The 19852-nt window shown below is 39.2% G+C and overlaps 2 protein-coding genes across 9 annotated transcripts in view; one reads left to right on the forward strand and one right to left on the reverse strand.

Moving 5' to 3' along the window:
* POLK (DNA polymerase kappa) overlaps positions 1-14982 on the reverse strand; it is a 36605-nt gene extending 21623 nt beyond the window's left edge. For 2 of the 7 annotated variants that reach the window (XM_064438247.1, XM_064438239.1), the window contains exons 1-3: positions 14690-14927; positions 4199-4377; positions 1742-1861 (exon numbers count right to left, since the gene is read on the reverse strand). In XM_064438247.1, the coding sequence (XP_064294317.1) occupies positions 1742-1861; positions 4199-4336 (258 nt within the window). In that variant the 5' untranslated portion in view covers positions 4337-4377; positions 14690-14927. The other 5 variants (XM_064438240.1, XM_064438241.1, XM_064438242.1 and 2 more) reach the window with 5 other exon arrangements.
* Positions 14983-15122: 140 nt separating this feature from the next.
* CERT1 (ceramide transporter 1) overlaps positions 15123-19852 on the forward strand; it is a 74913-nt gene continuing 70183 nt past the window's right edge. The window contains exons 1-2 of one of the 2 annotated variants that reach the window (XM_064438248.1): positions 15123-15553; positions 19031-19165. In XM_064438248.1, the coding sequence (XP_064294318.1) occupies positions 15458-15553; positions 19031-19165 (231 nt within the window). In that variant the 5' untranslated portion in view covers positions 15123-15457. The remainder of the gene's footprint in view (positions 15554-19030; positions 19166-19852) is intronic. The other variant, XM_064438249.1, reaches the window with a different exon arrangement.

The following is a 19852-nucleotide window of genomic DNA, read 5'->3' on the forward strand; positions in this document are numbered from 1 at the left end:
TTATCCCCCTCTAATGACAGTTCTCATGCAGCATGGCAGCTGACTTAAACCATTGGAAGTAAAGACAACTGCTATTTGAGCAAGTGGCGTAAAGATTTCAAACATGGGGTTTGAAACTCAGGTCCCAGTAAGACCCACATGAAAGAATTCCTCTCTTTTTTTAAGCTTCTTTCTTCTTCTATGGAAAACAATTTTCATACAAAACATCAGAAGAAAAAAACATGTTGCAAGGTCAAAGAATCAAGTTCAGAAAAAGACAGCATGAAGGTAGTCAAAGCAATTAAAACTTATTGGCTTTTGCTATATATGCACTATATATTCTTCAACTACGTAACCATACACTAATTGTGTCATTCATGTAATTCATTTTATAAGAAAGACTGTTCTCTGTAAGATGAACATTTCTGTGGTGAAGGAATGATGGAAATTGAAGTATTTTTTCATAATTAAATTACTTAAAAGCTACCCCAGAAAATGAGAAAAAAAAAAGGAAAAAAACACACCAAAAAAACCCCAACCAACCAAAAAATACACCAGCAGAGACATAACTGATCCATGTTAAAGATTAACTAAAAAGAGTTGAGGCATACAGGTTTATAACAAACATTTCAGAGGTACTCAGGAATTGCAAGCTTTTCTGAGGACAAATTTGAGACACTGGCATCTAATTTACAGAAGTAATTTGCAAATCTGCAAAGAACAAAAAAAGCTTGGGACCTATAGTCCTCATAATGGCATTCAAAATTAATGGATGTGTTTAATCTTCATGTGCTTCAGCTCCTCATCTATAAAACAAAAGTATCTCTCTATTTTTCTTGAGTAGTGCAAGAATAATTTAAAGAATTCACACTATGTGGTGTACAACATAGAAAAGCCTGTAAGGAAGTCAGTAATTCTGCATTCAAAGCTGGATTAGACTAGTGTACAACAAATAAATCTTGGGGCCACCCATTGAATAATGAGGACAACAGCAAATATTGAATAATTGCCCTCTCAGTGAACACTGTCTGCACTGTGCACTGAATCCTATTACAGAAAAATAGCAAGCAACTGTGTAATTAGAGAATCACAGTAGAAATGAAAAAGGAAAGGAATTAAGCTTCTACAAGCAACTTTAATTCTGTTGCACCTAAGAATATTTAGTGTGCAACCTTGGTGCTGTTTTCTTTTAGCAACCTTTCATACACAATACTACTTTGAATACTATTATCTATCATTTGCATTTGAGAAGAGAAATAACCCCTTTGTCTTCCTAGTTCAGGACACTTGTATTTCTTGTGAGTGCTTGCCATGATGATTTTTCAATTAATTAGCACAAAAGAGGTGACAACTGTGATCACCCTCATCCCATTGCAGGCCATTGAACACAAAGATACATATATTATAAAAACAGAAAGTAAACTCAAGACTGATAAGGTACTTATTTACATGGAATTTAAGAAAACTTTTACATAAACCACACTGACATCCCTTTAAACTGTTCAGACTTAGAAGAACAGGAATTACTTTGCTTCATTTTATTTATTTAGGTAACATTTTGGAGTGATTTTACAATCTATTATTCTAGCAAGTTTTTATTAAGATTACATCATCAAAACACTGTGCACTTTAACTTGCATCACTAACATCGAAATGGTAGTTAACACTGTGCTTATCACCAGAATTTAATGCAATAAACTAGAACACACCAAAACATCAACCATTCACCATTTACTCCAAAAAGTCTTTAAAAGATGAATACCTGCAGCTGTGCTTTCAAGAGCTGTTGTGGTGTAATTTTCTCTTTTAGCTGCATCATTTTTTCAATTCGTTGGTTAACTTGTTGATCTTTTTTAAGTTCATTTTCATAAAATCTAGAACCCTGGAAGAAAATTGCAAAAACACTGAGGTTTTTATTTGTCTTTTCCTAAGAACAACCACATTTGATATTTAAATACAGAAAATGAAAAACACAGTAACAATAATGCATACCTTGGATTTTCATATAAATGATATACAAAAGAGACCACTGGTGCTTTACATCTCTCTCCTCAAATGACACAAATATATTTCTCCTTCTCACATGCCCTATACGCCGATGAGTATAAGGAACTATTTAGAGAACTTACTATGTTTACTTGTTTTAATACTTGACAACAAAAATTCCAAAATTGGAGATAAAAAGTCAAACTATCCTTTGCAATACCTCCAAGATAAGGAGCATAAAACTAAAAAAATATTGATTTAAGGATTTAATCTACATGGAAATAAATAATGACACTGTAGAAGTCAAATCCACTTACAAAGCTGAGTATTTCATTGACCATTTAATCTTGAAGGACATTGAAGAATTAGAAGCTATTTGGGAGAAGATGATGAAAAGCAAATGGGTATAAAAGCCCTCTTGCTCTCAAGTATGTAATTGCTCCTTCAAAAAACGGAATGAATAAAAGGAGATGTAATGAAAACGTTAAAAGACAACAATCATGCAGAAAATGTACAATGTGACTTCCTGACTCATAACAGAAGGCATACAATGAAACAGAAAAGAGGAAAATTCAAAACCAGGAAATATTTTTCTTGCAACATCTGCCTAGCTTACAAGTGAAATAACATTTGCGGGAAGGGGTAATGTCTTTCCTTGAACCACTTGATAAAATCTGTGAAAGTGGACAAATTTTGGGCTCAATGCCTCTGACTACCAAACTGTCACTAATGCCAAGAATTAGTTCATAGTCAAATAAGAATCAGGCATTTATATAAAAAGCAAAAATATCCACTTTTATAATAATGATAAAGTGGATGAATGGCAAGACTAATGTATCATGTATCATTGCTAAGAAGAAATCTCTAATTAGAAGAAATGAGGATATGTCTTCTTTCAATATCAGACTTGGATTTCATCTTTTCTCCCCTCTGCAATCAAACATGACTTGTTGAGACTCGCTGAAGGAAACAAGTACCAAAATGTTGGTGAGGCAAGAAACCCAATACTTAAATATGGTTATTAAGCTGTGAGGTCTTTTATGTCTCCTGCAGTATTTCACAGCTGAAATGCTGTAAAATCTTGTTGTAATACAATTGTGGGTCACGTTTGTAGGTGTAATTTTGAAGACTAAAGAAAAGATTAGGAAAAAGAATCAACGCTTCTTTTCAGATTTCTCAAGCTGTATCTGGTATTTAAATTCTTTTACTTTTTGACAGAAATATTCTAGTACGTAGATGCCTGTATGTCAGTTTTGAAAGCCTGTTATACAGTTCATTCTATATCAAACCAGGAAATGAAACTGTAACTGTTCTGATGAAATAATTTGTCCAAATACCATTATTAGGGGTATGTCTGACAGAGCACTAAGTTTTCAAGAGAGCGAACAGAATAAGTAGAAGAAACATCTAATGAATAAGGGGCTTGATAACTTAAGAGTCAAAGTGAAAAAGCAAGCAAAAAAAGTTTGCTAAAAAGAGCTGTTTGTAGGATGTTTCGTGCTCCCTCCCACCCCTGCAGTTTACCACAGACCAACAGTACTCAACACAGAATTCATGAGCAAAGTATCAAGCACATAACCGAGGGCCACAGCAACACCAAATGAAATACATATTTGCGCAAGGAATAGTAAGAAACCCCAGAGTAGCTCAACTAAAGTGTTATCCCCATGTAGTTCTTTGTAAAGACTCTCCAATAACAACAGGACTAATATTTCAATGTTTGTGCATTTGTGGGGTCCTCTGTGGATTTTTGGTACAAAGTTGCACACTACTGGCCACCTCTTTTGAATACTGAGAAGACAGTCAAGTAAGCACAAAGAAATTCTGCTGAACGTAGTAGAAAAACCTGATTACATCAAATTCATCAGTTACAGAAAGGTGACCAAAAGAGGTACATCTGCTTCGCTGATTAATGATTGGGTGGGCAAAATGAATGGGAAAGGGGAAAATAAGAGGCCAAAGGAAGCTACAACCTTCACAGTTACCTCTGGACAATGCTGAGATATTTATGAACTGCTTCAACCAAAAAGGAAGCACCTAAGGACATACTCAGTTGCGTTCCTCCACAGCGCTGTGGATAAATCTGTAAGTCAGTGTACCATAGGGTACAGCCGGATTTATTCACAGCTGAAATGCTGCCCTCCATTTACACGAGGGATCAAATTTAGAGAAGGGAGGAAGAGGGCCTTATGATACTGGGCAACAGATAGAACACCAGGAGTAATGAACAAACCTTAGTAGCTTCCATGATGATTTTATTGATTTTCTCTTTATCCAAACCTTGCATTCCAGCTTTGTTATCATTGAGGCCCATTCTAAGTAGGACTCCATCATGACAAGAGCTGTTACCAACTTTTTTTGTATTGTCCATAGCACTTCTTGAAAACAAGTACCTCTCTTAAGACCTAGTACCTGAAAAAAAGAATTTAAATCATATAAGTTTTTTTAAGTTCCAGCTGAAAAATAAAAATAAAAATGGAATTAATTTGCTCCATTTATTGAAAAAGCATGTTATACTTTTTTAGAAAACATACTTAACACAAATATGAAAACTTGTATTCCTGTAAAATGGGTCACCTGCCACACTCACCACATAAAGCCAGCTGTAACTCTATCAGTGTTTGGAGACAGTAAGATTTTACTTTTTTTATTAACTTAAAAACATACTATTTTAAAAGCTCCCTTACAGAAATAATTGAGCACCACCAACTTCAGGTAAAAGCTAATACCGTATGCATGCATAAGAGATTTATGCCTGTATGTTACCCTGTCAGATGAAACAATACTGCTTTAAACACAAAATACCACTCACTAGTTTATTACATTAAAAGAAAAGAAATATAATGATTTTTAAATTTCAGAAGACCATTGTTCATTTAGTCCTCATTCCTGCTTGAGACAAGCCATAGAATCTTTCCCAGTAATTTCAAGCTCAAATTCAAAACTTTCGTTTGTGTTAAAGCTCATATTTTAAAAACAGATGGCTTCAATTAAAAGTTTTGCATAAAATCCTATTGTTTAATTCAGGGTGAAATTAATGCATTCTTTTTTCCATTAATTTTCAATTGCCATCAATAATTACTTATACATGCAGGTACTTCTGATAGGTGAACTTCCAACATCTTCCCTTGTTGCTTATGAAAGTAAATAGCCGAATCCTTCAGTAGGTTCTAATTAGATGGTAAATTGTCCAATTATTAAACTGATCTTAAAAAAAAATAAAGAAAGCAAATTTTACCCTCTGTAGCATGAACCTGTGGTCTTATTTTTGCCACATTAAAACAAGCAGAATTCAAGTGTGATACTGGCATAAATTACTTAACATATATTCATCACTAGAAAAGCATACAAAAAGAACTTCTTCCTACCCCAAGTTGCTGACTTGTAAACCACTTCAGCTTTACTCTCATGCAGGAAGTACATTCACTCCTAAACTTCCCCTTCAAGCTGTTCCCTGTGACAGGAGCCCTTCCTGTTTGGAGGAGCCACACCCTTTCAGGCACATATAGCAGCCCTATTAAAAAACCACAAATTACACAAATCTAAGTGTGTCACATTTTTTCTCTAAAAGCTGCCTTCCCGCTCCAGGACTTAAGTGGGCCTCATTAGCAACCCAACTGAAGGTGGTCGTTACGTATTTTTGCATCCAGAGATGAATTTTCCCTAATAAATAACCACATGGGTCACTTCTTTAAATTAATGGTGTCAATGTTTGTATTTTCCTGAAGCCCTCTCCTGAAACACAGTAGCCAACTAAAGTCAAGATATTCTGACAGATCTATCCCAATTTTAGTCATATTCTACTAGTTCAGATTATTTTTTACGATGTCATGTGAAGATGCAAGATCAGGTAAGTAATGCTGTGTTTATCTCCAGCTGTACTTCAAAGAACAGAAGATGCAGAGAGCAAAACTCTTCTCTCAACCCTTTAGTAGCACTTGAACTACTACAATGGCAACTAAGAATGTGAGTGGCTCCATAGCTTTAATGTGTACCTATCAAATAAAAGGCCACAATGACAAACGTTCATCAATTTTTCACTTCCAGTAGCACAATTGTTTACAGTTAACATACACATTTACCAGAACGTGTTTGCTAGACTTTAATCAAAGATAAAAGCACTGCATCCCACACAACATTCCAAGTTTCACCTCAAGCTCATAAGCACCCCTTTATCAATCAGCTCCGCAATAATTCTATTGTTAGTGGCAATCTCTGGTAAGTAACAGGCACAATTCCCAACAAATACTTTCCTCAAGGTAAATGCCCCTCCACTATTCCCCCTGGTTCTTTTATCACTCTTCCCCTTCAGGAAGCTGGAATGAACGCAGGATCACTTCCATTTCCTATTCCAGTCTTTGCAACATTTTTAAACTGTTCATTATTCCTGGAAGTGTCTTTATCTCTAGCATATACAAATATTTCCCCCCTCCTCATTCAGATCACTCTTAAAAGCTCAGTTTTATAGCAGAAGTTTTAAACACTAATTCATGTCAGTCAAAAGCCTTTCATATCACACTGTCAAACAGCCGGTGAGAAAAAAACCTACTATAATACCAGTGATGGAAAAATAATTGTCTTTAAAAAGTCTTATAAATGGTGGTCTCCTGATATGTTTTGTTTTCAGCTCCTTGTGTGGAACAAAATACATTGCTAGTATCAGATGATAAAGTGTATAAACATCAAATAATACCTTAGTTGGAATTAAGAAGAAAACATTTGTCTGAAGACATGACATTAGTTCTCCACCAAAGCTTAAAGGTGTACAGAAGAGAAAACATGAATAACAACTGATAGAATTTTCAGCCACTTAATATCAACAGAACCTGAAGATTACCTTGGTTTCAGATTAACGGGCCTGAAAAAAACCAATGTAAAATATTTAGCATATTGAAATGAATCACAAAAGCTACATTAAGACAACGGACATAGCACTGTCAGATAAAACCAGTGGATCATCTGCCATAGACAAAACTAAAATAGAAACACTTAAATGAAAAGCAGGAGAAGCAGTTTGGAACACTATGCAAAAAGGGAACAAAATGTCAGTGTAGAAACTGGTAAGGACAAATAATAACTGTTTTAATGTAAAATTGACCTAGAGAAAACATTTAGCTTGTGGTGACACTATCTTATAAAATTTTTCCTAAAACAACTTCGGAAAAGTCGGTAAAGGTTTAGAGTCTAATGAAACACTAACTCAGAACAGTCTAGGCAGAGTGACATATTTTTGGCATGCTGTCACCTCAAGAAGCTGCTGCAAGACTGAGCTGTTTCCTCTAACAGAACATGTTAAACCTCTCTCAGCATCACACTGAGTAAGTAGGGTGTGAAATCACAGAAGTCTGTGAAGGCAGTCTACAATTAAATACTATCCTATTATTCCTGTGATTTGGGAATTGGGGGGAGGGAACAGGAGAATCATCTCTAAGTGGAGGAGGCAACTTTCCAGTTGCTACTGGAAGGACTTCTAAAAGCAAAGAGGAAGGCTTTGGCAGTGGATGCCAAGAGTTAATGCAAAACAAAGAAGTTGAGAGAAACCACAGAATAGCATTAGTGTGTAGGAAGCTTTGTTAGTAACCTGGGATGCTTACAAGAGGAAAAAGACCAGCAATAAAACCCCAATCATGATCTTCTAGCAGCAGGCATAGAAATTCAACCAAACCAGTCAGACAAGGCTTTATAGTATAAGAAAGCATCAAAAGACTGTAACAGCAGTAAAATCAGAGCAACAACTTAATTTCAAGTGCCTCTACCTTTTTTAAATTTAGTGTATTTTTTGACAGTTGACTGAACTAGCCTGAAGGAAATGGCTTATATTTGACCCTCTACCACTCCTCCAGCCTGTCTTCAGTAAAAATCCTCCAACTCCAGTAACAGAAACCCTGTTTGCTGTGTGAAAACTTAAATGCCTTATTATTTTAATGTAATAAATTACTATATAAGAAAAATATTTCTAACAATATTCAGTTCAGTGGACAAGTGTTATTATGCACGTTATTAACACTTGGAAAGTATGTTAACTGTTTGCCTTTTATTGATAGTGTTAACCTGTTGCGAAAAAATACTAGGACTGGAAAATCACACCAGTATAGAAAAGCTTGAAAAATAATTTATTTATATACTGAATTATGATTTGATGCATGTAAATTGTGTACCAGTCCTTGTAAAGAAAATCAAATTCTGACACCTTGGCTATCACAGATGCTCACGCCAATATCGAGATGCAAAGAAGTTACTAAGATACACAACTGCCTACTTCTCCCACAGCTCAAAAGCTAAATGTAGGAATCAAGACATATTACAGATGTAAAGGACCATCTTCTACACCCCAATTGTCCTGAGTAAGTCTCCACAACATGTAAAAAACCACTGATGTTGCAAATAGCAACACAATTATTAAAGACCCCTTTCTAAATGATTTTTTAATTATTATTTTTAGGATGGCAAAACAAGGATCTAAATTAAGTACTTTCTTTAATTCCTGCAAAACTCATAAAAGCCACCTGTAACATTTCATCAAAATTTGACACCTCATTTATTTTAGTATGAGCCCAAGATAAACTTCCAATTTTCCCTTGATTAAACTGTTTTAGAGATTCTGTTATTTAAGCTCTTCTATTCTTACTTTAGCAAGAACAAAACAAAATTATAGCAGCTAACTTCATGTACAAAAGTAGAGAAGGGTTAGCTTCAGGAGTCTTGTCATTACACAGGCTGCATCAGAAGAAAAATCAATATTACCCTTAATGTCAGTGACAAGGTCAGGATGTTACTAGGAGTTCTGTAAAAGCACTGAAAACACAATAAACGATTAACAAAGTTAGGATTTAACTTCATCCAGTTTTGATTACAAAGGATCACTCCTCAGGCTTTTGGCTAAAATCAAGTGTGGTATGGTACAGATCACTCTTATGTTCACAAGATAAATGCCTCTGAACTTAGTATTATGCCAAAAACATCAAAGAGAAGAAAAAGACAGAAAAAAACTTCATTTTAAATAGCTATATATGTAGATGAGATTCCTGGTCTTTTGTTTTTCTTAAGAAAGCTTTACAAATGACCCGTTATCAAATACTACTGAAGTTCAGAGCACTCAGTGCAAGCGTGGGATGGAAGAATTTCTTCCATAAAACAATTTTTAAAATAATCACATCCACGTAGGAGATGGTTGTGAATCATATGAAACTCCTAGAACACTTAGTGAGTGCTCATAAGATCCTCAAAAGCCAAATATCAACTATACAGCTTTAACACATCTTCAGTAAAAAGGTAATTCAGTAGTTTAAAACTCTAAAAGAGGCAGTTTCAGTTACTTCCAAAAATACGCTTGTCATAAAACTTTGCCAGGCCAGCATCTCACCATAATACACACTTAAGCCAATAAAAAACCCTAATAAACCAAGACAAGCAATGTGAACAACAATAAGCAAGCTGGATAAGTGTGTTTCCCTGTGAGAATGCTACAAAAAAAGTCACTAATAACCATTCTTTGCAGTCACTTTCTTTTATATTGACATGGAATTTAGCTAGTGTTGTAAGCAGCTTCCTCTACCAAAACCCATAAATTAATGAGTAGTTATGGTTCTAGATCTCAGACAGAACAACTTGTATACACCTATTTGCAAAAACTTTCAGTTTATATACATGTAAAATATAAAATATACCCCAAAGATGTAGAAAGTTAGATACATATTGAATCAAAGGATAAGAAATTCAGTACTTCATTCAGTAAGAAATTCAGTACAAAACACAACAACAAAAATATCCCACCAAAACAAACAAACAAAAACAACCTAATGAAAATTGTTTTGACAAGAGACATGGAATGCTGTTGAACTCCACTGTACGTGAATGGGGATACTCTTGGGCAGAAATGAAAAATCACTTGCACCAAAGACTATACTTCACAAGTAAGCATTAAATACTTCATCTACTTCATTACTTTTTGCCAAGCATTAAAGAATACTTGAATAATAAACAATTGAAGATGAATGCAGACTAAACAAGCCAAGCAGACTGAGTCAAGAGTAACTCTGAATTCCAAACTTCCAAATGTCTCCCTTGCACTGGAAATTATTACAATTGGAATCCACATCACAGGCCACCTCGAAGCAAAGCCTTTGGGTGCTAGTGAAACAATACTGTAAGTAATTAAAAAAGGAGAGTATATAAGACCTTCCCAATAAGACCACAACTCATCTAAATCAACGTTTTTAATGGACACCGCTTCCATTTTACTCCAATTGCTAATTAAGATTGAACTGGTGACCATGTAGCTACATTTCTTATTCCACTCACTGCATGGAAGTATACTTGTCTAAGTTGGGCATGCAACTGTTTGAGTCACAATCATTGAAGAACTAAAACTCAGCTAACCCACCTTGGTATAGAAATTCATGTCTCAATAGTCAGGCCATTTGAACAACAGGTTTCCCACTACTGCACTGCTTTAGTTCTTGAATTTCTAAGACAAGAACAAACGTACATTTAACAGACTAGGAAAATTAACCCCACTAGAATATTTTTAACATTTCTGATATTTAAAAGGTTACATTACAAACCTCAGTAGTGCATTTGATTTCATATTGCTTGATTTATCCATTACTTGGATGAGGATTTTGTCCCAGAACAGTTACAGTACGTTACATCCTTTCCAACAAGTAGTGCAACTGTCTCTTCTGGGTGTTCATTTTACACGGAAGGAAACATTCTGGCTGATGGGATCAAACTTACAAGCTGCTTAACTCTCATTCCCTTGTAAAAATATGTTCCTCTGATAATGATTTAAGTATCAGCGGCTCTAAAGTCCCTCCTCAGCAGGACAAACCACCTGCACATCAGACTGTCCTTATGAACTACCTATCTGCTCAATTCGTTTCAGCCTCAGGGAGTTTGATATTTACTAGAGCTCTGGTTTCCGAATAGTCCCAAGGACTCCTGTCAGTTTTAATCCTGTAGTGATTTACAAGAAAAGAATTGGCAGGAGGGACTGCACAACCATGTTATTAGCATTTAATATACACAGTGTTGACCACCTAAGATTCCCTACTACTGCATTCAGAATTGCTGCTCTTTCACTATTCTCTCAATACAATAAAATCTAGTTCCCTAGAAAACAGAATCTAAGAAAGATGTAAGTATTCCTACCAATGTACTACACCAAGGTACAATAAATTAATACTGAACAGAAAACTGGGCCAGGATTCACAGAAGTGAAAATTCCAAGCACCCAAGCTGACACAGCTGAATGGGACTACTTCTCAACCAGCAGCTGACTCAGCATTTTACAAAAACATAGATCCCATACAAGCACCTAGAATTAGCTTTCAAAAACAAAGCCTGAGAATTATGTCTTTTCTGAACTCACTGGCTTTAAGATATAACAAATTACAGACAATTCAATCCTTTTAGAAAGTAAATAGTTCACACTGCAAAGTAAACAGATAATAGAGACTGCCTCTGACAATGCCCAAAATTAAATGTCAAAATACATATTTTATGCCGTTCATCAAACTGCTTAAATAATTCTGTGCTTATGGGAAGAGGGATGCCAGTGAAACAAGCTGAATACTCATCCCTTATTAATTTTCTGCAGGCAAGATGCAGTACAATTCTGTAGCAAATCCTGCTTTCAGCTTCTCTAAAAAAAATCATGTCTTTAAAACCTCAAAGTTTATTCAAAGGGCAAAGAACTGTGGTATCTTCTTCTGCCTCTATTCAGCATTTTACAAGACATTTTAAACTAAGATTTATCTCAACTTTCTAACCAAGTTTTCCTAGTACTTCTGGATTCCTGGAAGCAAATGTTTTAGTAATTTAAACCATAAAGAAAATAATGAAGGAACCAAACTATTATTAACAACATTTGTCAGTAAGACCCACACCAGAAGTGGTGTAGTTATCCTCGTTTCTACAGATAAATGTTTATTGCCAATATATTAATAAATAGCAGTAATCTTCTGATTTTTTACTCAGAAGAAAAATCCTAATACAGTGATTCACAGAGATCACAACTGTTTTAGAAAAAATTGTCTGAATCATTTATATCTCAGAGCCTATGCTATTAGACAATATGCTGTGGCATAAACAAAGCTTCTTGAGGGATCCTCATAACAAAAATAGCCTTAAATTTAAGAACAATATAACAATAAGCACGAACATAATAGAAAATATTTATACACTAGCGGTTAATGTGTTTTAATAACATGCAATGAACATGCTAAAACAGAAGGTACAGTAGTGTAAATAAGAGATATAAAAATGGAGAAGAAAAAAATTTATGAAGTTACCCACTTTATAACTGTCATCTTCAGAAAACTCAAAAAACCATTTTTGTATTACAAGCAGTATATCAGCAATACAGAACAACAGTATCTATTCCACTATTCTAATAAAGATGATAGCTATTTCCAGTTAAAACAACCATTTATAAACTTCTCGCAATCTCTAAGACACTAGAAGGGGCACAGATTGAGTACTGGGGCTTGTGATGAAGCGCAAAATAAAGATCCTGTGGAAAAGGCATAGAAGGAGACACAGAAGTGTGAGCGGTCTACACCAGCGTATCAGTTTGACCATCCCCATCTCTCACACTTTGGTTTGCATCCCAGATTGGTCTTGGAGCAGGTAAATCAGATTCCTTTCAACCTAAACTAAACTGGAAGGCTGTGCTTTCAAAGCACACCTGATGCATTACAATTCAGGTGCCCTCCTTGGGACCAGACTAGTGCTAGTCCAAAGAAACACCTCTTAAAGCGTATATAAGATGAACTTAAGATCCTCAGCACCAAATCTTTCCTTTACAAACCTACTCCCATGGCACCACATTCTTGCTAACGCAAATATGGCCTGATCTCAGTAAGAGTAAGAGACAGCAAGTTATATATGAAAAAGATGGTGAGCGCATTAGAAAGAAGAGTTAATTTACATATGGTATTCATAACCCCAGTACACCTTTTGGAGGAACATAAGCTGCTGACATTGTGGAAAAAAAAATATTAGGAGGACGTGGCAAGTGTAAAAAATCTACTTGCTGGCACAGACAAGCATTATATGAAAAACTGAAAAAAGCAATCCTTTTAGCATCCAGTATTTATTCATTTAAAGTTTGGTTATAAAATATTAGCTAGAATTAATAATTAAATAAATATTCTCTCTAACAGGGATGAATACGTTTGTTAAAGAACCTGAAAGAGTAACTACCCAAAGCATTTCTAACACCTCTTTGATTCGGTCTATATTCCAGAGGTAAAAAAGAAAAAAGAAAAAAAGGGAGGGGAGGCTACTTCTGGAACTGGGTGAATAGTCCTAGACCAAAAGCATGACAGTGCATGGCTACGTAGTACACTCCACTGCCACAAGGATTTGCTCCGACATGTCTCCATCTCCTGCTCCCGATCAGGATAGAGAAAGTTCATTCAGAGTTTAATGGAGAAAAGACAACTGGCTTTACGTGTGATACCACTTAACTTCATCATCATACTGCAGAGAAGAACTGTACATTGTTGTCATACCTATTGATATATGCAAAACTGAGCCACTCTGCTTGCTTAACAAACGCAGTACATGGCTACCGACAGTAAGAAAAACAGTCTCGCTTGGTTTCTTTACAAACAGCCCATGAATTAAAGAACAGTTTCTCAACGGTATTTTATATATTAGAAAATTGTCTAAAATAGCACGCACAGTAGAATCATATAAAATTTTTTCTGTGCATTCCAGTGATTACAAAAGTATTAAGCCATCTCTGACCGGTCTTTATTTCTAATCGTTTAGGACAATGATGCTGCTTTACCAATCACTCTCAGTGCTGTATTCATTGTAAGCACCTTTATACCAGGGTCTCTGTGCTGGTACTAATACTATTTAACTTTGAACTGCTATGTATATACAGAACATATAAATACTACGTCAATGCTAAGAGCTCTTTCAAAAAAATAATAAACCCTCAGTGGAAACTTTCAAGCAGCATAACATGGAAAAATTACACAATGATTTGTCATAATGAGGAAGTCAGAGAAAATACAACTGTACAGCATTGCTCTTGTGATATAACCAGAAGTGTGTGTTCCAAAACTGAAGTTTCCTCAACCAACACTACTTAGCACTTTTTTTTTTCCAAGAAATCACGAGAAAGGAGATGAGCCAGCACAAATCTTAAGTCCTTCCCGAACAGCTACATCTGTTCATGATTGTGAAGTGACACGTTAAACTGCCTTTTTTTTTCTCCTTTCTGCAAATATTTTTCCATCCATAAATATCAGCCAGTACACGTATCTCAGACGCAAGCCTGAAGAAAAAAAAATATCGTTTCGTTCCCTAAACTGCGAAAATACTAGGCAAAGAGAAGACTGGACACCGCTACCTCGCAGCTGAGGCAGACCGATGACCGCCACTTCCCGCCCTGCTCACCGCAGGCCTTCGGGCACGGCCGGTGCTGCAAAGGGACGGCGGGGGCGCCGAGCCGCCCCGTGGGGCGGGAAGGAGCGCGCCGCCGAGCCCACCCGTGGCCGCAGAGCGCGGCGGCCCGGCGGGCTGCGTCTCACCGCTATAGCTGCCGCCCGCACGGCGATAGCCTCGGCAGCCCCTTCGACCCGGGGAGCAGCCCGTTACCTGCGGGGGGACGGCCCGCCCTCCCCTCACAACTCAGCCGGGAGACGCCGGCACCTCCCGCCCCTTCCTGCGGCCACCATTTTTGTGAAGGAAAAGGCTTGGCGCTTACCCCTGAGTCCCGCCGGTTTGAAGCCACATCTCTCACACTAGAAAGCAAGCACGCCCGGAGAGAAGCTTCACCTCACTAAGCAAAGAGCCCTCCCTCACCCCACAAAAAACAAAGCGAACATCGCCCCAAGAAGCGCCGCCGCCCTCACCCGGCGGCGGCAGCGGGGTTCCCCACTTCATCGGGGGTACGGAGGCGAGACCCGCCCGTACCACCACAGAAACGACGAAGCCAAAATGGCGCCCACCTGCCAGCTAGAGGGAGACGGCCGCTGGGGCGGACTACACCTCCCAGCACGCCGTACTGCACTAGCCAGTGCCAGAAACTACCTTTCCCGAGAAGCAACGGCGGCCAGGCTCGCCGCGGGGCGGGGCGAGATTACAACTCCCGTCCAGGGGCTGGGCGGGCGCGGGGTGGGGCGGAGCCGGTAAATAGTGGTACGGAGCGCCCGCCTCGCGTAAAATGGCGGCGGCCCAGACGGGGGAGCTGTGAGCGGAGCGCGCGCCCCTCCTCCCCTCGCCCCCCCTATGTTGTGGCTGTTGCCGCGGGCGGGGGCCGTGGAGCTGTGGTGAGGGGGCAGCCCAAGCCTGCGTGCCTCGGCGCCGGCCGGTCGCTGGCAGGGGCGGGCGGCGCTGGTGGCACCCGCGGGCGCGGAGCGGTGCTGCTCAGGTAGAGCCCGCCGCTCCCGTCCCTTGGGAAGGAGGAGGCTGCTTGTAGGCGGGAGCCGCTTCGGTTCTTCCCTGCTCGACGGTGGCTGCGACTCTGGTCTCCATGTCGGACAACCAGAGCTGGAATTCCTCCGGCTCCGAGGAGGACCCCGAGACCGAGCTCGGGCTGCCTGTTGAGCTCTGCGGGGTGCTCAGTAAGGTAAGCCGCATCTCTCCCCTCCTTGCGGCCTCTCGCTTCCTCCCTCTGGCTCCGGCCCTCCCTGCTTCGCGGCGGGCCGCGGGCTGTCAGCCCCGTCCGCCCCGCTCCCGCCAGCTCTGGGGGATTGGGCCGAGGGGCCTGGTGGGGGAGACGGGACGGGCGGCTCGGCGGGAGGCACTGGCACGGCCGGGGCAGCCGCCACCTGACGGCGGGGAATCTGCCAGGGAGCCGCTGCGGCGCTCGGCGCCAGCCGCCCGCGCCCCCTCCCTCAGCCGCGGACACCGGCGGCGCGTCCCCGCCGCCAGGCCCCCTCTACGCAGTAGCCGCCCGCCCGCTCCTCTGCCCAGCTCCCCACCACGGGAGGGAGCCCTTCCTCGGGGCAGAGCCGCGGGCGCGGCCGCAGCCCGGCCGGGCGGCGCGGGCAGGCGTGCGGGGGTCCCCACGGCTGACCCGCTCCGAGCCCGCTGGCCGCCCAGCCTGGGGCTCAGGGGAGCCGGGCCAGGGTGCGGGCCGCGGCACCCCGCTCGCCTCCCCCGCAGCTCCCGGGGGGCGACCCGGGAGTGGGGACGGGCGCAGGAGTGGCACAGCCTTTAGCCCAAGTATCAACACAGGGCAATAAAACACTCCTGCAGCAAGAGATACGGGAGGTGGGGAGGAGCAGAAGGGAAATAGCTCTAAAGCTTGTTTCCCCTTTTAAAAAGAAACCTAATTTTTGCTCTTCTATTACTGAAGATAAGATGACTTGCAAGTATGCGTTGGGTGATACTGGGAAATTTTATTTTTAGCCGTATTTTAAAGTTGAGTATTGAACGGCTAAGTTTGAATGCAGATTATTTTTTTATTATAGAAAGAACCTTCAGAATAATGTTGAAATATGTTTAGAATGAAAGCCCTATGTTTTGAATTTTTTGTACTCTACACGATAAGGCTGGACACAAACCAGCGTAGGAGGCACTGGTCACAGGATACAGAGATCATAAACCAGCACTGGATGCTGAGAAAACAGCTGTAATGGGGCTAGCACTCTGCTTTTTCTGAGGGCCTCTGTGAACTCCTTCCAGCCTGAAAATGTTTTTAACCTCAGATGTGAGAGGAACGGTTAGGAGAAGAGAAGGGTCTTGGTTTCAGTTTGTAAGATCTTGGCATTTAATGGAGGAGGGAGAGGATGAGATGGATGTGATGGAGTGTAAATATGAGGTTTTGTTTTAGTGTAGTTTTAATGGGTTTTTTTCCATTGCAAAGATTTTCCTTTGGTTGCCTATTTGTGGCATGTCATTGATTTTTATGTTGGCTAATTAAATACTTTATTAAGCCCAGGTGCTGTTTCTTACTGGCCTAGTAGGAGAAGCTGTGGCTTCTGATGTTATGTAGCTTAGGTATGTGCAAACTTTTTATTTTTCTGGATGGTTATGCTGAGTGTAGCTGATGCTGCCTTTCCTGTGAGAGCACAGGATGTAATCCAAATAGTCAAGTATGGTAAAACCTGTTGTGTTGAATGTACTTGAGGGATAAGTTTACCTTTTGTTAGCTGATGCCCTGGTAATACTTGAGACAAATAATTCAAATAAAATGGTAGCAAACCAAACTTTCTAGTAAGGAAATACCTATTTTTAGTAACTTATTGTGTATAATTAAATTCTAAAGTGATAAAAGTTCTCTGTGTGCTTAGTAGTGTTTCAGCTGCTTTGCCCTTCGGTAGAGAGAGACACTTTGAAGGAAACGGAGTAATTTTATTAGAGGTACGTCCTGCTGGTCTCTTTAAATGTTTCAGAACTCTAGGCTTTTTTCCATTGCATTTCCTGGTAACAATTTTAAGGTGGATATGAAGAAGGAACCTCAGGTGGAAGAGTGTTTCTTGAAGCACAGGTATCCAGATGCTTGAAAAACCAGCAGTCTTTTTCTTTGCCAAAACCTTGAGCCTCTTCAGTATACTTCAAGGAGTCTCTTAATTGGTGGTGCATTTTGATTGCAACAGCAAGCATTGATTGCAACAGCAAATGCAATATTGAATGCTATATTTGTCTCACTTAACTCTGTCAAAGAAGGAGAGGTGCTTTCCTCCCTGTCCCTTGCAGTTTTGCTGAAGGTAACTTTGAACTCTACCTTTCACATCTGGGAGGAGTTGGGAGCATGAGGAAAAGAAGGCAGGAAATAATACACCTCTGTGATCACTTGTGCTACCAGTCCATGTACTGAGCACAGCCGAGGCTTTCTTTAAGAAATATGGAACTTAAAAATCAATATATTATGAGATCAAAAAGGGCCTTATCTTTGGAGAGCAAATCAAGATCTTACCTACACTTGAAAATTGTTAGGAATGTCTCAGCTATAGAATTGCTTTTTCTTAGGCCTCCCCTTGTTATTACTGGAGTTAACTTGTAGTTACTGGTCATGTATTAACTAATACATGCAGTATAATGTGGAAGCGAGCCTGTTAGTTGACTGACTTCCCCCCATTTATATATTACAAAATGATGAATAATGGTTAGACTTAAATGTTAAAAAGAGTTTATTTCTCAGAGCTTTTCATCAAAGAACTGTTGTCATGGTCAAAGAAATGCTTGCATTATAAAATTATTTTCAATGCTTCTGTTTCCACTTTTATCCAATTTGTAATTTTTGCACTGATTGAAGACCAAGCACCAGTGTATAGTGAGAGTTACAGAACAATCCTGATGCTCTATCAGTGTTGTATGATTCTACAAAGTACAGTTGGCAAGATTTTGCAAATACAAGATAAATAACCAGAACTTTTAGTCGCTTCCTTACTAGATCTCTGTAGGATGAATCCAGGACTTGTTTCTAGAATATCAGTTTCGTTCCATGTGTGAATGTGGAGTCCCTAGAAAAATCTGAATAACAAAAGGATGAATTGATGTCTGCTGATGAGTATCCTCTTAATGAGAAAGCGGTTAGGGAAAAAACCTGAAGCAACATCTATGGGCAATATTAACTTGGCAAAGACCTGATTACTCTAGATACTACAATAGTTATATACTGTACTGTGGGATAATGGGATGCTTGTATTTATATGAAGACAACTAGATACTTTAGTAAAATAATTTTTATGTAAATAACTTTTATATAAAATAAAGTTTTTCATGTTCCACTTAATTTTGGATTTTGATCTAACTCCAGATTTTAAATCAGGTGGCTAAACTCATCTGAGTGATTAATGTTTGCTTTTTCCCCCTTCCCCCCCTCGCTCAACTTGTGTCATTAGTATGTTTATTACCTTTTCTTTAAATGGTGTTGGCAATGCAGTTGCAGTCAAGACATCTGTTATCTTATTGTTCATTTGAAAGAACTGGTTTTTAGTACCTTTAGGAGCTCTGAGCAGACTAAAGTTCTCAGTTGGGAAGAACTTAAAATAAGTTGCTTTTTTTCTCCTGGTGATTGAAAACCTGAGAAGTATCAGCCACACTGTGTTTTATTGCTATTTTTCTATTAGCTGACCTTTGGAATTGTTTTTTACAGTGGACCAACTACATTCATGGGTGGCAGGATCGATGGGTAGTTCTGAAAAGCAACATACTCAGTTATTACAAGTCTGAAGATGAAACAGAGTATGGCTGCAGAGGATCTATCCATCTGAGCAAGGCTGTGATTACAGTAAGTGCTATTTCTTTAATGCCATCTTTTCATGTTTTGGGGTGTTATATATCTCTAGGCTAATGTCTGGTGAAAGCAAATGTGTGTATGGTGAATTCTGTTAGGTCATCTATTATGATAGTTAGTGGTATCAGTGGAACACCGTGGAGCCTCTGGAGTACCTGATAAGAAAACAAGCTGTTCTCATTTGTGGCTGCAGTAAGTGGTTTTCACCTGTTATTTTAGAGGTTTCCATGGGTAGGGGTACAGTTTGCCTCTAGAGGCTGCAGAGTTTTTCCAGGGGTTGGCCTGAGACCCTGGACCAACTTCACAAAGGATGTACCATCTGTCACAGTCTTTGCACTAGAGAGAGAGGGTAGTAGCTCTCTGACTGTGCTTTCTGAACATGACTGTGTAGCACATTTTCCAAAAGAAAATGTGTTCTACCACATGCTTCCTCCTCTGAACAAGTTACTGTGGTGTTGTTTTTGTCTTTTGCTAAAAGATCCAGTATTTTACTGGTAAGAATAAAGAGCCTACATATAAATGAAATCTTATCAAGATGAATTGGCCTTAGAAGATAAAGAAAAATATCTGCTTTTTGCAGCTTTCAGAATTATGATATGTAATAGTTATGACTAATGCTTGCCAAAAAGCATGCTGTAGCTTTTCTTTGTTACTGTTAAGAGTCAGTCCACTTAACATGAT

Source organism: Phalacrocorax carbo, chromosome Z (assembly GCF_963921805.1).
Source record: "Phalacrocorax carbo chromosome Z, bPhaCar2.1, whole genome shotgun sequence".
NCBI lineage: Eukaryota > Metazoa > Chordata > Aves > Suliformes > Phalacrocoracidae > Phalacrocorax > Phalacrocorax carbo.